This window comes from Leopardus geoffroyi, chromosome C1 (assembly GCF_018350155.1).
Source record: "Leopardus geoffroyi isolate Oge1 chromosome C1, O.geoffroyi_Oge1_pat1.0, whole genome shotgun sequence".
Taxonomy (NCBI): Eukaryota; Metazoa; Chordata; class Mammalia; order Carnivora; family Felidae; genus Leopardus; species Leopardus geoffroyi.
The window spans coordinates 155599829-155616409 of record NC_059328.1 but is presented as its reverse complement, the minus strand read 5'-3'; the positions used below and the strand labels follow the sequence as shown (position 1 = coordinate 155616409).

General features: G+C 36.9%; 1 protein-coding gene across 2 annotated transcripts in view; it reads left to right on the top strand.

Annotated features, from left to right (window-relative positions):
* Positions 1-16581, top strand: part of SCN9A (sodium voltage-gated channel alpha subunit 9) — a 168669-nt gene that overhangs the window by 53086 nt on the left and 99002 nt on the right. For both annotated transcript variants that reach the window (XM_045480075.1, XM_045480076.1), the window contains exon 2: positions 11800-12107. In XM_045480075.1, the coding sequence (XP_045336031.1) occupies positions 11850-12107 (258 nt within the window). In that variant the 5' untranslated portion in view covers positions 11800-11849. The remainder of the gene's footprint in view (positions 1-11799; positions 12108-16581) is intronic.

The following is a 16581-nucleotide window of genomic DNA, read 5'->3' as shown; positions in this document are numbered from 1 at the left end:
AGACTTCCCCTGTTTTTGCTGACCTTGACAATTTCATGACCAATACTGATGAGGTATTTTGTAGGATGGCCCTTAGTTGGGATTTTTCTGATTTTTTTTTTCATCGTTAGATCAAAATTATGAGTTTTGGAGAGAAAGAGGAAAGTACCATTCTCATATCCTATCATGGGAACATATCATCATGAGTTATCACTGCTGATGTTGGCTATGATTTATTTTACAATGCTTTTGAAAATGCTCATGTAGGGGCACCTGGGTGGCTCAGTCGGTTGAGCGTCCGACTATGGCTCAAGTCATGATCTCACAGCTGGTGAGTTCGAGTCCCGCGTCAGGCTCTGTGTTGACAGCTCAGAGCCTGGAGCCTGCTTCTGCTTCTGTGTCTCCCTCTGCCCCTAACCCACTCGCTCAGAGCCTGGAGCCTGCTTCTGCTTCTGTGCCTCCCTCTGCCCCTAACCCACTCGCATTCTGTCTCTGTCTCTGTCAAAAATAAATAAACAAAAAAAAAAAATTTTAAAAAAAGAAAAGAAAATGCTCATGTATAGATTCTGTGGTGCCTTGAGAATGCTTTAAAAATTAATGGTACTCCAGCTAAAATTCTACCTGTGGGAAAATATCACTATTTCCAGTGAAGTGACATTTTCAAATTTTTTTTTTCAACGTTTATTTATTTTGGGGACAGAGAGAGACAGAGCATGAACGGGGGAGGGGCAGAGAGAGAGGGAGACACAGAATCGGAAACAGGCTCCAGGCTCTGAGCCATCAGCCCAGAGCCTGACGCGGGGCTCGAACTCACGGACCGCGAGATCGTGACCTGGCTGAAGTCGGACGCTTAACCGACTGCGCCACCCAGGCGCCCCAAGAAGTGACATTTTCAAAGCAGTTTTTCACTTGGCAACAGTGAGCATCAATAAAACATTCTATTTTACTTAATTTTATTTTGGGTCCACTGTCTTAAATAATTTAGATCTGACCTAATTTGATTCAGATTTTGGCAGACCTTCAAAATGGTGTATTGGACCAATTTTAATTTTATATACATAGAATCAAAGTTATCTGCAGGTAAGAGACTCAATGACAGAATATAAAACAGAATCTGAGGTTATTACAGAGTCATGAATGTGTAATTTTTCTCCTCCTTGATATATGGAAATGTCCTATCTTAATCCTATCTTAATCCCTCTAATCAAGAAATTAAACAAGAAATTCGAATTGCTTTCTACAAGAAATACTGAAAGTTGTCAAAAAGTTTACTGCTCAAAGAATTCTATGGGAAATATTTTAAGAGAATAATTCCATTTTTTAAATGTAGATTTCATATGTAAGACAAAGTATGCTGATAATAATAATCATCACCAAAGCATAATTCATATTACAAAATTATATGGACATAATATACACATATGTATATTAATATACATAATAGTATATGGACATAATATATACATATGTATATTAATATACATAATATCCTATCTGAACCACAACAGAGTTGACACTTAGACATTAATAAATCAATTGGGAAGTACAATTTAGCATTCCAGTATTAGGTAGCTGCCATGGGGCCAAGAAAGCAATAGAGGCCACTGAGACCTTTGCCAGTGTAAGATAATGGGCAGAGCCCACATTTTCTCCTTTCAGTCATTTAGGTAAACATTGGTTTCGGGGTTCATGTAAGTGACTTCTGGGAGATTCCCAATTTGGACCTCAAGCATGTTCGGGAATCTGCCCTAATCTCACTCTCAGGGGTTATTCCTGTGTGAAAGGAACCAGGAGGTATTCCTATGAAACAGGACCCAGAGGACTAAAGGAATCCCCGAAAGCAACTTTCTGCAGGCTGCTTCTGATATTTGACTCCAGGAAAACAGTTTTCAGAACAGTAGTCTATTAGCAGCTATACCAAGCATCCAGAGTCCCTAAAACTCTATAAAGACTGCCTGTGACATTTCTTACTTGAAGGAAGGGATCATTCTTGTACTCTGTTCACAGACTCCATTAATGATATTTAAATGCTTCCCAGAAGGTGAGCCAAGTGGAAGAATTCATTTTCTTTTAAGCTTGTTCAGAAATACCTTAAATTCAAAAAAGAAAAAAAAATCTTAACTATAGCTCTTGAGCCACATAACTTTGTCTAATTAAAAAACCGTATTTTCCAACTCTCCATATAAAGTTCAAGGTAACAAAGATAAATTAATGGGAATTTCCTTAAATAAAGGAAATTCAGTAGCAATCTGAACCTCTGAGCAATCAATATTTATCCTAGGATTGCTTGCAGTGTCTAATATCATCTTTTTTTTTAAGTAACTGGTTCTAGTCTACATGCTTCAATGATTTCAGTCTCAGAAGGGGTGCATATCTTGGATATCGAAGGTCACATACATAGCTAGTAAATGGCAAACCCAGGATCCAAACTCCAGGCTTTCTAGCTCCAGAACTTGCACTTGCATCACTAATGTAAACCAAAAGTCTGCCTCTATTATACATATGTGTGAAACATGTTTCATCTTTAAAAGGCTAGTAATTCCTATAAACTGAAATATCCTCAAAATTGATGAAATTAATAGCTCTTAATTACAGGTGCATAATGAGATTTACCTAAGCAAGGAATTCAAATGGAAGGACAAGTTAATACTATTAACAGCACCATTTTTTCATGATAACTATGTGCAAAACTCTCTACATACCATCCCAGTCTTAACCAGTCTTTGAGGCAGTGATTGTTAACATTTTTCAAAGTAGGAAACTGAAGCTCAAAGAAGCTAAGTCATCTGGACAGAGTCAATAGCTATAAAAGGTAGAACAAGGTCAAGATGATTACTTATCTGTGAGCTACTAGAACCAGTTTGTATTTTTCTGTATTGAATACAAGTGTTCTTCATGGTATACATTACCTATCCCTGAAGGATTTTATCTATTTTACATTTTTTAAGTTTATTTATTTGTTTTGAGAGAGAGAGACACAGAGAAAGAGAGAGCACGCACATGGGGGAGGGACAGAGAGGGAGAGAGAGAATCTCAAGCAGGTCCCACACCCAGTGTGGAGCCCAGTGCAGAACTGGATCCCACGAACCATGAGATCATAACCTGAGTTACCAAGAGTTGGATGCTGAATCAGCTGAGCCACCCAGGCACCCCCTATTTTACATTTTGGAATTTGAGCTGTATTTCCAATGTCTTGCAGAAACTCAGAGAAACTAGAAACTCATGTAAAGAGAAAAATTATTTTTTTGAAGTGTATACACTCTTAAGTAGTATTCATAAAGTTCTTTAGTTCTTAATATCTTTTAGTATCTTTGTGGTTTTTTTTTTTTGCAATGTTGTCATTCCTGAAAGTTAGAAGATCAGAGATCAGCTTTTTAAAAAAAAAAATTGAGGTATAATTGACATATTACATTATGTTACTTTCAGTTGTATAACATAATGATTTGATATTTGTATACCTTGTGAAATGATCTTTGCAATAAGTAGTTACCATCTGGTATCATACATAGTTATACATTTTTTTCCTTTTCCTTTTGATGAAGACTTAAGATTTACTCTCTCATCAACTTTCAAATATTCAGTACAGTATTATTGACTATAGTCACCATAAGAGATCAGCTTTTTAAAACAAATACTTGGAAAAATAGATGTAACTCTTGGTTATTTTACAATAGGAGTAGGTTTTCCTTCTTCTTGCTGACCAGATTGAAGGATGAGTGAGGATAGGGCACCGCAGCCAGGAGTATTGCATGCATCAAATGAAAATGGAGGGAACAAAGGATACAAGAATGTGGTTTCCGGGCCTCATCGAAATAAAGTGATGTGAGCAACATGAGTGATGTTTAAAATTGAGAATTAGAACTAAAATTTACATGGCGAACAACTTGCTTTACTTTTTCATTGTCTTGAATTTTACATCTGGAAGTATTCTAAGGGAGAGAGGGTATTTTTGTTAACCTTGCATCTCTTTCTCTCCTCTTCTGCTCTCTTTTCCTGTTTGGTTTACCATCTTCCTTCCATCGTTCAACATCACTTCTCATTCTCCCTTGTGTCTTCTCAATCCAGATTTTCTTTCTTTAACTCAACGAAACACATAAAACGCATAAAATCCATTCAGAGTTCAAAATAAGTGGTGCTTTTCTTGAATGGATTTTATGTTTACCCTTTCAATTTTTAAATGGAGTTTTAAAACGTTGATATTTTACCTTCCTACTCTTCAAATAAAACAAAATCCAAAAAATTTTGGGCATCTTTAATTGAATTTGTTTTCTCTTACTAAGTAGTAAAACCTGGTCACTAAGTTATGTGTATTCACCAGATGTTTTCAATTTAATGCATTTGTTGCTTTAAAATGGTTCTTAAAGGGGGTTCACATCAATAATTTATAATCTTTAAAAGAAGACAAGTTGGGGCGCCTGGGTGGCGCAGTCGGTTAAGCATCCGACTTCAGCCAGGTCACGATCTCGCAGTCCGTGAGTTCGAGCCCCGCGTCGGGCTCTGGGCTGATGGCTCAGAGCCTGGAGCCTGTTTCCGATTCTGTGTCTCCCTCTCTCTCTGCCCCTCCCCCGTTCATGCTCTGTCTCTCTCTGTCCCAAAAATAAATAAACGTTGAAAAAAAAAAAAAAAATTTAAAAAAAAAAAAAAATAAAAAAAAAAAAAAATAAATAAAAGAAGACAAGCTTAGGACCTCTTCCCAAAAATTTATTTTGGTATTACTTGGGTAAACCCTGGTGGCTGTATTTTTTTTAAATTATACAGATGATTCGTTTATACACTCTGGTTGAGAACCACAATGGACCATACCTTGTTTTGACATACACATTTTTTTTGGCAACAATAGGGACAAATAGCACTTAACTGCCTTCTTACTATTACCTAACATAAGTGAAAAGAACTTTTAAAACATAATGTTTAAGAAAATAATAGGGAATAGATTTGTTAATTCCATACTATGGATTCTTGGTGTTAGTATAATGTAATGCCAATTTCTAAACCTAATTATGGAAGAATTGGTGTCAGAGTCAGTGAAATTTGATATTACTGAAAATCATACATTCAGCAAGCCAGCCATGTATGGTACCTGAAAAAGTATTCCCTATTCATCTAACAGAGAAAGTAGAAGACACATTCCTTACCCTGTGGGAGTTTGCAATGTGACACGTTATGCCTTTGAAAGAGAGATATTAACAAAATAAATTTCCAATTGTCTCCAGTTCACCCTAATATATAGATTATGGGTCTAATGTATAGTTTTGTTTCAAAACTCGTCTTTATTATTGGAGTTCTAAATTTTCACTAGAATTATCTTTTTATATATTTTTTTCAACTTTTATTTATTTTTTGGGACAGAGAGAGACAGAGCATGAACGGGGGAGGGGCAGAGAGAGAGGGAGACACAGAATCGGAAACAGGCTCCAGGCTCTGAGCCATCAGCCCAGAGCCAGACGCGGGGCTCGAACTCACGGACCGCGAGATCGTGACCTGGCTGAAGTCGGACACTTAACCAACTGCGCCACCCAGGCGCCCCTAGAATTATCTTTTTAACTGAACTTCTTTCATACTTTTCAGCCTGATGACTCACGATTAAATTTCTTCTATCAATTCTTTTATTATTTTCTCTCTTCCATTTGCTGCTCCCTCTTTTGAGACTGATGCTGGGACTCCCAAAATTATTTCACATCTTCTGAATTTTATTGTGAGTTTTCCTTTGCTCTTTTACTGTACTGTATTAGGCAATCTAAAGTATAGAATGCTATGAATTTTTTTCGTATATATGTACTTGTGTGACCATCACACAGACCAAGTATAGAGCATCTCCATACCTGAGAATTCTCACTTGTGCCCCATCCTGGTAACGTACCTCTGAAAGGTAACTAAAATTCTGACTTCTATTTCTTTTCAGCAAATATTACATCAAAAATTTTATTTTGATGGTCATGCCTTCGAGAATTTTTATTCTTTTTGATTCCCCCCTTTTTTTTTGATAGCCTATTCTTTTTTAGTAAGAGATTATCTTCTAAAATCTCTCTGAGAATACTAATTTTAACCCCTTCATATTACTCTATGTTTGATAATTTTTTTCTTTCTTCTAGAGTTAGGAGTTTGGTCTGTTCATCCCAATCCTTCAGTTTTATGTTTTTGGTCATCTTTGATTACCAATTCATCCTTAATTATCTGTTAATAATTTTGAATGAAAGACTATGTTGCTGTTATTCAGGGTTGCTTCTGCCTTATGTGGGTCTGTTTCCCAAACAAATCGTTCCTTGATGGGGAGGAACGCCTGTAGGCTTTGTGTATGTATCTGGTTTGCTACATTTTAGGATATGGGCAAGGAAAAGGCAAGAAGAGTCCACCTTCATAGAAAATCCTAAATAATCTACCAAAATACCAGGGCCAGTAAAGAGAATTTAGCAAAGCCACAGGGCACAAGGGTAATTAATATTATGTAAATAGGTTCAGTTTTATCATTTTAGCATCAAACAATTGTTCCACTTTGTTCTTCAAACCAGTGTTTCCAAAGTGTCTTCTGAAGAACATAGGAGAGATTAATGTGTGAAATGCAAAGGGTTCTGTATGGACTTTAGGTTTCCCTGGGGAAATAGGTGGGGAAGTGAAGATAATTGAATTGAGAATAGTGATGGGGGCTTCAACCCTAACCGAATATTCTTATTTCTTCAAAAAACAAAAAGTTAAAAGTCCAAAGCAAATATGGGAAACTGTTAAAGTTTGTTAAATCTAATGCTTTCTACACTTTTCTGTGTGCTTGAAATATTTCATAATTTATCATTTCTGGCATTATCAAAATAAAACAGCAACAACAGAAGAGTTTTGTGATCTAGCAGATTCAGGGTCTGCTACATATCAATTCTGTCAAACTCTTAAATGTGTAAAGTCCCTAACTGTCCAGGGGCAGAGAAATTTGTTTGTTTCCTACTCCAGCATTTTCCAAATTTAGCCACAGAACTTTTTCTTATGACATATCAAATCATATTGCATTTACAGACAGCAGCTTTTGATATGCTGCTTTATAATTTATACCCAATTACTTACCAAAATAATTTGAGGAATTATTCAGTGAAAATGTAACACATTTAAATTAGAAATATGGGAGGAGTCTGGGTGGCTCAGTTGGTTACACATCCAAATTGATTTTGGCCCGCATCATGATCTCACAGTTTATGAGAGATCAGGCTCTGCACTGGTAGTATAGAGCCTGCTTAGGACCCTCTCTCTTTCTCTCTCTCTCTCTCTCTGTCTGGCCCTTCCCTTCTCATGTGCACTCATGCTCTCTTTCTTTCTCTCTCTCAAAAATAAATAAATAAAAACTTTAAAAAAATAGAAAGAGGGGCACCCGGGTGGCTTGGTCGGTTAGTGTCTGACTCTTGATATTGGCTCAGGTCATGATCCCAGGGTCATGGGATCAAGCCCTGCATAGGATTCCGTGCTGGGTATGGAGCCTGCTTGGGATTCTCTCTCTCTCCCTCTGCCCCTCTCCCCTGCTCTCTGTCTGTCTGTCTCTCTCTCTCTCAAAAAAAAAAAAAAAAGAAAGAAAAGGAAATAAAAATTGAAATTCAAAACACATGAGAAAAAGGTAGTAAATTAACCTGCCCTGCTTCTAGTAAAAATGGAAATGAACACAATAGGTGGTCTTATCTCAATTAATTCAGAGATTTTTTTTGGGGGGGGGGGGTTAGTCTGGGGTTAAATTTAGCCTGGAGATAAATCCCACTGCTTCGCACTTGAATATAGAGGAGGAAGCGGGGAAATATGACTTGCAACATTGTTGGGTAGAATAATCCTTAGTCAACTTGTTTTCTGACTTATTTAATTGTGGGCCAACTCTGTGACTTCTCTGCTGGACAGAAATGTTTTTTTCTCTCTTCTGACATTCTCAGATGAGTGTAGGCTGTGGCTTCTGGTTTAATCTTCTCACCAGGGGAAACTTGTCTTTCTCTCTTCTTCGGATTTGCAAAAGCTCTTCAGTATCTTCTCTGGTTTTCAATGATATCATGAAACTTTTTCCTCTTGTCCATCTTTGTTTTCATTGCAATGGGTGTTTGGAAACTAGGGGATGATAAAACATGGGATAACCATTGTCATGAACTGGAAGCTGACAGTACTTTGACTGGGAAAATGTATGAGGAAAAAAACAGATGATAGATACATAGATAGTACATGCATACATGCATAGATAATAGGTAATAGGAAGAGAGTATAGAATAAATACTTTTACATCTATTTTAACTGTAAGAAATCCTAGATACGAGGATACTACCTTCACTTTTTGTTTTCAGTAGTTGTGTAAGTATCATCTAACATGAGGCTAATGTGCAATATTGAAAAGAAGATGCAGTCATACTAATATTAGTAAGTGGAAATATGGTAATATTATTTCTCAAAATTTTAAATTAAACATAAAAATAAATATTGATTGATTTTATTAAATGTATTAAGTTCAAGTCAGATAAATTTAAGTGCATCTTTTCAAAGTACTTTTTTTGGATAATAAATGCATGATATCTTCATTATAAAAATTTGAAAAATAGGGGCGCCTAAGTGTCCAACTTCGGCTCAGGTCATGATCTCATGGTTCATGGGTTCAAGCCCCATGGCGGGCTCTGTGCTGGCAGCTCAGAGCCTGGAGCCTGCTTCTGATTCTGTGTCTCCCTCTCTGCCCCTCCCCCACTCATGCTCTGTCTCTCTCTCTCTCTCTCTCTCTCAAAAATAAATAAACATTAAAAACAGATTTAAAACTTTGAAAAATAAAGAAGAGTGCCTGGGTGGCTCAGTTGGTTAAGCATCCGACTTCAGCTCCAGTCATCATTTTATGGTTTGTGAATTCTAGCCCTGCATTGGCCTCTCTGTTGTTAGCACGAGCCCACTTCAGATCCCCTGTCCTCCTCTCTCTCTCCCCTCCCCTGCTCACACTCTCTCTCTCTCAGAAATGAATAAACATTTTAAAAATTTTTTGGAAAATAAAGAAATGTATAAAAAAAGTAATAAAAGTAACCCATGTTCCCTCAGCTGTGAATAACCTTCATTAAATATATTGTGCCTTTAATTTCAGACTTTATGTACATTTAAAAAATTGAGATGAATATACATGTATGTGTATGTGTAACACATACATTAATTGTCCATTATAAGATTTTATAATTTATTAAATAGTCTTTAAAAGCAGTCTTTTTTTTTTTTTAATGTAGGTGTTATGCCCAGTGCAAGGCCCAATATGAGGCTTGAACTCATGACCCTGAGATCAAGACCTGAGCTGAGATCAAGAGTCAGTTGCTTAACTGACTGACCCATCCCGGAGCCCCTAAAAATTCTTTAAATACCACTCAATTTTTCATTATATTTTCATTTTTTATTTACTGAAACCCTGACTGTTAGGCTTTTAGATTTATTATAATTTTTCAATATTATGCAAACATTGCAGTAAACATCTTCACAGATGAGACATCTGAGACTATTGCTTTTGGATAAATCTTAGAAGGGAGGTTATTTGGCAATAAAAATGAATTAACATATTTAAGGCCTTAGATGGATATTGCAAAATTCTCCTCTAAAAGTTTGTACATATTATTTATTCCCATCATCCAGATGGGAGGCAGTGACTTCCTCTATACCCTCCAAACTAGAGGAGGATGATGGAATCTGATCTGGTTGTAAACAGATGCTTAGTGTCTTTCTTCACTTTATCCTGTCCAGGAAAATACCTCCCATGCATGGTACCAGTGACATGAATCACCCACCAGCCCTGCTGTCTGTATATAGTTTAGTGAATCAAAATATGTATGTTGAGGGTGTGCATGAATAGAGCATGAAGGGAAGAGAAAGAAGGGAAAAAGAAATAGGGAGAGTAGAACTGGGGATTGGACATCTGAGTTCATGACATCTACTTACTGTCAAATAATTCCTGAAAGAGGTGACATTTCCAGTTAAATGTAGGGAGTACAAAAATGTCTGTTCTCCAGACATCTTTTCTCCAAGAGACAGGTATGTGTACGCTGAAGGTAATCTTCCCCTCACGTGTATGATTTACAAAAATGTTGAAGAATCTCCTAAACCCAAGTGGAAACTGCACTCACTGCGTTATTTCTCAGATTGATGTTGGTGCCAGTTTCTAACAGGCTACCAAAGTCTCTTTTAAAATACATAGACTTCTGGTAAGGATTTTCTTATACTGTGCCCAAATAACTGAGGGGAAAAGTCATCGACTGTGTTCTACACATAATTGAAGTTCATTTTGTTTGATATGGAAATAGAGTCCTGGAAAAGAATAATTTTAGCTTCTCCCACTTCTTTTCTGAATCTATATTATCTGTGTTCTCACTACTGTGATTTGCTAGATTTTTATATTTAGCACTGGAAAATAAAAGAACAGATCATGGCTTCTCTTAGGTCACCCTCCCTCTGGCTTTGGTGATATTCCTTACTATATACAGCTTCTCAAGCTGTTCACAGTGGGCCGATGTATTAGAAGTTGGTGTGTCCCAATTCTCAGGTAAACCTAATGCCAGAAGAAGAAGAAGAAGAAGAAGAAGAAGAAGAAGAAGAAAGAAAGAAAGAAAGAAAGAAAGAAAAAAAAAAAAGAAGAGACTCATTTTTTTTAATGGAGAAGTTACAAAATTACCCTGACTCACTGGAATAATGAGTTTATTATTTTCAAAATAAGAACTGTTATTTTTATGCTTTTTTATTTAGAACATTTCAAAGTAATAATATATAGAAACTTGACTTTTTTATTTTGTATTTTTCTTTTCTGTAGGTGTTGTAATGTTTTGTATACACATATAAGTTATTTAGGGAAGTCATAGTTTGAATGCATCTCATAGGGTGTTTTTTGTTTTGTTTTGTTTTGTTTACTTTTTAAATTGATTCTGTCACAAATATTTTCTGAATCTCTTTTCTTTCTTCTTCCTAAAACATTTCTCCAAATTGTTTTTAATTCAAAATGAAAAAAAATATTTTTTTCTGATTTGTAAATGGGTATGTAATTGTGAGAAAATATAAATATGCAAAATAGAATAAAACAATGTTTCCACCACATCATTTCACAGAAATGAGTTTCCCTATGACAGAGAAGCAGAGGTTGTGAGTATGTTATGAGATTAAGACAGAAGAGAATCAGGTGATCAGAGAGGCAAGAGGAGAATCTGGAGAGTCGTACTCTCAGAAGCACTGTTGTGGGATGCCTGGATGGCTCAGCTGGTTGAGAGTCTGCCTCTTGATTTCGGCTCAGGTCATGATCTTATGGTTCATGAGTCCAAGCCCCATGTCTGGCTCCGTGCTGACGGTGTGGAGTCTGCTTGGTATTCTCTCTCTCCCTCCCTCTCTGCCCTCCCCTGCTCTCTTTCTGTCGCTCAAAATAAGTAAAATAAACTATAAAAAAATAAAGAAGCACTGTCATAAAGAATTTTAAATAGGGAAGGTTGATTCAATAGCACTAAAACTAAATACAGATGAAAAGTAGTTTTTTTTTTTTCCATTAAATTGTCACTTTTTTATTTTAGAAGCTGGGAAGTATTAAAATCAAATTTATTTTTACATGTTAGAATTTATTTTTTAAAGTTATAATCTATAAACCTTTATTTTTTAATATGAAATTTATTGTCTAAGACCAAATTTTTAAATAAAGATGGTTAGATAGCATGGAAAATAAGTCTTGCACATAGTAATCACTTAATAAATGTTAATTCAACATAATAATTCTGTGAACACATTACTTCTTGTAGTTGAAACCAAAAATCCGTTTTTTGTTTTTTGTAATGTGCCATATCTTGCTAGCAAACACCTATCTCTTTCTTTGTTTCCACTTAGGCCTCTTATGTAAGGAGCTGAAGGGGAAATAAAATATACAGGATGAAAAGATGGCAACGTTGCCTCCCCCAGGACCTCAGAGTTTTGTCTACTTCACAAGACAGTCTCTTGCCCTCATTGAACAACGTATTGCTGAAGGAAAAACAAAGGAACCCAAAGAAGAAAAGAAAGATGATGATGAAGAAGGCCCAAGGCCAAGCAGTGACCTGGAAGCTGGCAAACAGCTGCCCTTCATCTACGGGGACATCCCACCAGGCATGGTGTCAGAGCCCCTGGAGGACCTCGACCCCTACTATGCAGACAAAAAGGTGAGTTTATTGGGACCTCAGTAGTGCAGTCTCTGCACTACTCTGTTGGCTTCTTTTGTATAGAGAGATACTTCAAAGTTTTTTAAATGTTTATTTATTTTTGAGAGAGAGACAGAGACAGAGCCTGAGCCAGGGAGGGGCAGAGAGAGAGGGAGATGCAGAATCAGAAGCAGGCTCCCTGCTCTGAGTTGTCAGCACAGAACGTGATGTGGGGCTCGAACTCATGAACTGTGAGATCATGACTTGAGCCAAAGTCAGACACTTGACTGACTGAGCCACCCAGACATCCCTGTACAGAGAGATATTTTAAATTGAGAGTAAGTGGAATTTAGTGAAAAACCAGATAATGACAAAAATGTTCAGTTACATATGTATGTGGGATATTCAGAATTTGTACTTTTAATTTTTCATCCAAACTGGTTCTGTCACTGACACATTATTTTGATATCCTTAATCTTTTAAAATATTCAGTACAATGTTCTGCCTTTTGGGACATGACATAGATGCATACCTGTAGGAACAGAATTATTGTCAGTTGAGAACTAAGACCTCGGGGTATGTCCAGAATGCGTTCGCATGCAGGTGCCAGCTGAATTTGTGGGGATATGTGAGATCATTCAACTAATAATGGGAGTTTAGACTTCTGCTTCATTTAGGGTGTTGAAAAACGGGTCTGAGATAGAGGAGTGGGACATAAATCAGAAAATGTTTCTATTGTTCAAAAAAAGAAGGGGAGTGGGGCGCCTGGGTGGCTCAGTCAGTTAAGAGTCCGACTTCAGCTCAGGTCATGATCTCATGGTTTGTGTGTTCGAGTCCCGTGTCCGGCTCTGTGCTGACAGCTCAGAGCCTGCAGCCTCCTTCGGATTCTGTGTCTCCCTCTCTCGCTGCCCCTCCCCCACTCACACTCTGTCTCTCGCTCCTTCGAAAATAAATAAACATTAAAAAAATTTAATAAAATTTAAAAAAAAAGAAGGGGAGGGAGTATCTCACAAAATTACTCAGAAAGTTGAGGATAAAGAAAAGGCGATTGGAATGAACAAAGAGGATGAGCTGGTAAGCTTTTTGCAAGCAGTTTGTGTTCAGGGGTGGAAAGGAAAGCAAGAAGGTGGTGGAGAGCAAATAAAAAGAGGAAGTGGATAGCAGTACATTCATGCTGAAAAATCTGAAAATTTTTCTGCCAGAAAGGCAGAATTTATTAAGGCTCCAAATAAATTGAAAACTTTTAAAATATAGGATAGAAATAGCACCTTGAAAGTAAAAAAAAAAAAAATAATAATAATCCTCAGAGAGAAAAATACAGAAGGTTGGAATCATGTAGCTAGTTGCAGATGTTAATAGACAAGGTACAAGCTAAGGCCAGATTGTATTTGCATTAGAAAAGTGGAGAGAAGGGGCGCCTGGGTGGCTCAGTCCATTAAGTGTCCAACTCTTGATTTCACCTCTGGTCCTGATCTCACAGTTCATGAGTTCAAGCCCCGCATCAGGCAATGTGCTGACAACACGGAGTCTACTTGGGATTCTCTCTCTCCCTCTCTCCCTGCCCCTCCCTTGCTTGCATGTGGGTTCTCTCTCGCTCTCTCTCTCTCTCTAAATAACCAAATGAACTTAAAAAAAAAAAAAAAAGATGGAGAGAAGTCTTGCTGAGACTTGAGGGGCAAATAGAGGTTGGATTTAAGAGTCCTGATACATTGAAGTAAATGCAGGCACATCAGAGGAAATGCGTGTTACACGATGTCAATATTTTCCACACCACAGGAATGGAAATTGTCCTCTGAAAGTCAAATGTTGAGAGTAACAGAACTGAGAAGGTGTTTTCACTTTAGGGAAATGGGAGAGAGTTTGAAACACCTGCTGTAAAGGTTATTCTGTTGAGAAAGTGAGAAGTACAGCTTTCCTGACACAGTAGTGGACACAACCAGGTTGGAGTTAAAGTTGACTAAGAGGAAACGCTAAAGGATTAGATTGGCAGTTCTATAACTCTCCAACATTGCTTTGCCGTATAGTACCTGTAGACTTTGAAAGGTCAAGAAAGACAAAATAAAGCCCATTTTAAAAAATAGTTTAAGATATAAATGAAAGGGAATATTTCCTGATAAGACATGTAGCAAATAAAGTAAAATAGAGAACATATTTGAAATAACCTGAGAAATATAAAATATGATGAGGGTACATTTTGATAGTAGAAACCCATCTGCCTCAGTGGTAGTTACTATGAACAGCAGTACCTAACACTTGCCTCACATCACAACAGGCTGGCAGCACAGCATTAAAAACCAGAATACCTGAGAAGCCCTTGAAATACTATATAGCATTCTAATTAATCAATCAGTATTCTGACACAGCAAGGAAGAATGCTAATATGGATTAAGGATTGCTGTGTCAGGCACTAGATTTTTTATATAAATTAGCATACATATTTATCATAACCTGGTGAGATAGGAAGAAATACCCTGTTTTTATTTATTTTTTTAAGTTTATTTATTTATTTTGAGAGAGAGAGAGGGAGGGAGAGAGTGTGAGCTGGGGAGGGGCAGAGAGAGAGGGAGAGGGAGAATCTCAAGTAGGCTCTGCGCTGATGTGGGGATTGATCTCATGAACTGTGAAATCATGACTTGGGCTGAAATCAGGTCGGAGGCTTAACTAACTGAGCCACCCAGGTGCACTTACCCCACCCCTCTTTCTTTTTTCTTTTTTTTTGGTAATATCCTATTTTTATTTTATTTTATTATTTTTAAATTTATTTATTTATTTATTTATTTATTTATTTATTTATTTATTTATATAATGTTCATCAAAATTAGTACAACTAATTGTTGTATGGTACAACAATGATTTCAGGAGTAGATTCCTTAAGCCCCTTCCCTATTTAGCCCATCCCCCCTCCCACAACCCCTCAAGCAAACCTCTGTTTGTTCTCCATTTTTAAGAGTCTCTTATGTTTTGTCTCCCTCCCTGTTTTTCTTATTTTTGCTTCCCTTTCCTTATGTTCATCTGTTTTGTCTCTTAAAGTCCTCATATGAGTGAAGTCATATGATATTTGTCTTTCTCTGACTAATTTCACTTAGCATAATAGCCTCTAGTTCCATCTATGTAGTTGCAAATGGCAAGATTTCATTCTTTTTGATTGCTGAGTAATACTCCACTGTGTGTGTGTGTGTGTGTGTGTGTGTGTGTGTGTGTGTATACCACATCTTCTTTATCCATTCATCCATCGATGGACATTTGGGCTCTTTCCGTACTTTGGCTATTGTTTATACATTGGGGTGCATGTGTCCCTTCAAAACAGCATACCTGTATCCCTTGGATAAATGCCTAGTAGTGCAATGCTGGGTCACAGGGTAGTTCTATTTTTAATTTTTTGAGGAACCTCCATACTGTTTTCCAGAGTGGCTGCACCAGTTTGCATTCCCACCAGAGGTGCAATAGAGATCCTCTTTCTCTGCATCCTCGCCAGCATCTATTGTTGCCTGGGTTGTTAAAGTTAGCCATTCTGACAGGTGTGAGGTGTGTAATACCCTATTTTTAGATGAGACAAAGGGCTTCGGGAAATTAAGCAATGTGCAAAATGTTACCCCCAGTAAGTTGTAGATTTTTAAAATTCAATTTGGTTTGTCCCCCTACTGAGATATTCTATTATACCACATCTCTTAATATAGTCTAGTTTCTGTTGTATAGCAACCACTATGGTAACAACTTCACAAAAGCAAATTAAATAATGATGAGTAAATAAGACAGGCAAAATAAAAAGTACTTTCTCATTTTACTTATTACTTCATCCTGAAAAATTCCTGGCTCAGAATGGATACCTACTACATTTCCCATTTCCAAAGGGGGTCTGGATGTTACTTAACCAGCCACCTCTTAAGGAGGAAAGGAATCTTTCCGGAATAATCCCCAAGGCATAGACATACACTAATACTGCCTTAAAGTAATTTGGGAGGTATGGGAAAATGTTTGCATTTGAATGGAGGATTATAGGCCTATTAACTAATGGAATGATGTTGGCTGTGATAGACTAATTTAATAGAGAACATTTAGGATGGGACTCCAACTCTTTGCCTTGGCCCCAATTCCTTTCAAATAATATAACACCAGCCACATCAAAAGCCTAACCCACATTTGCATCAGTATAGTTGAGTTGAACTAGGTCAGACAAAGCAATCTATTTTTCACGGTTCTCTATTCTTGACGTGGTTACAAAGATCTAAAGGGATAACCAAGTCTTCTTATTTTCTTTTGGTTTGGAGCTTTAGATTATCAATTTTTTTGTGTCTAGCTTTTCAAACATTTCTTGATAAAAGTAGTTTTGACTTTTGCTTGCAAACTTAGAGTTGCTTGCAACTTTGTGGATTGATTCCTCCATGTTTCAAGTTATTCACACTAAGAGACAAAAATTTTATTTCTGCTACATTATAATTATTACTAGTATTAAAAATCTTAATGACCCCTGGGGGTCAAATCTTAATGACCGCCT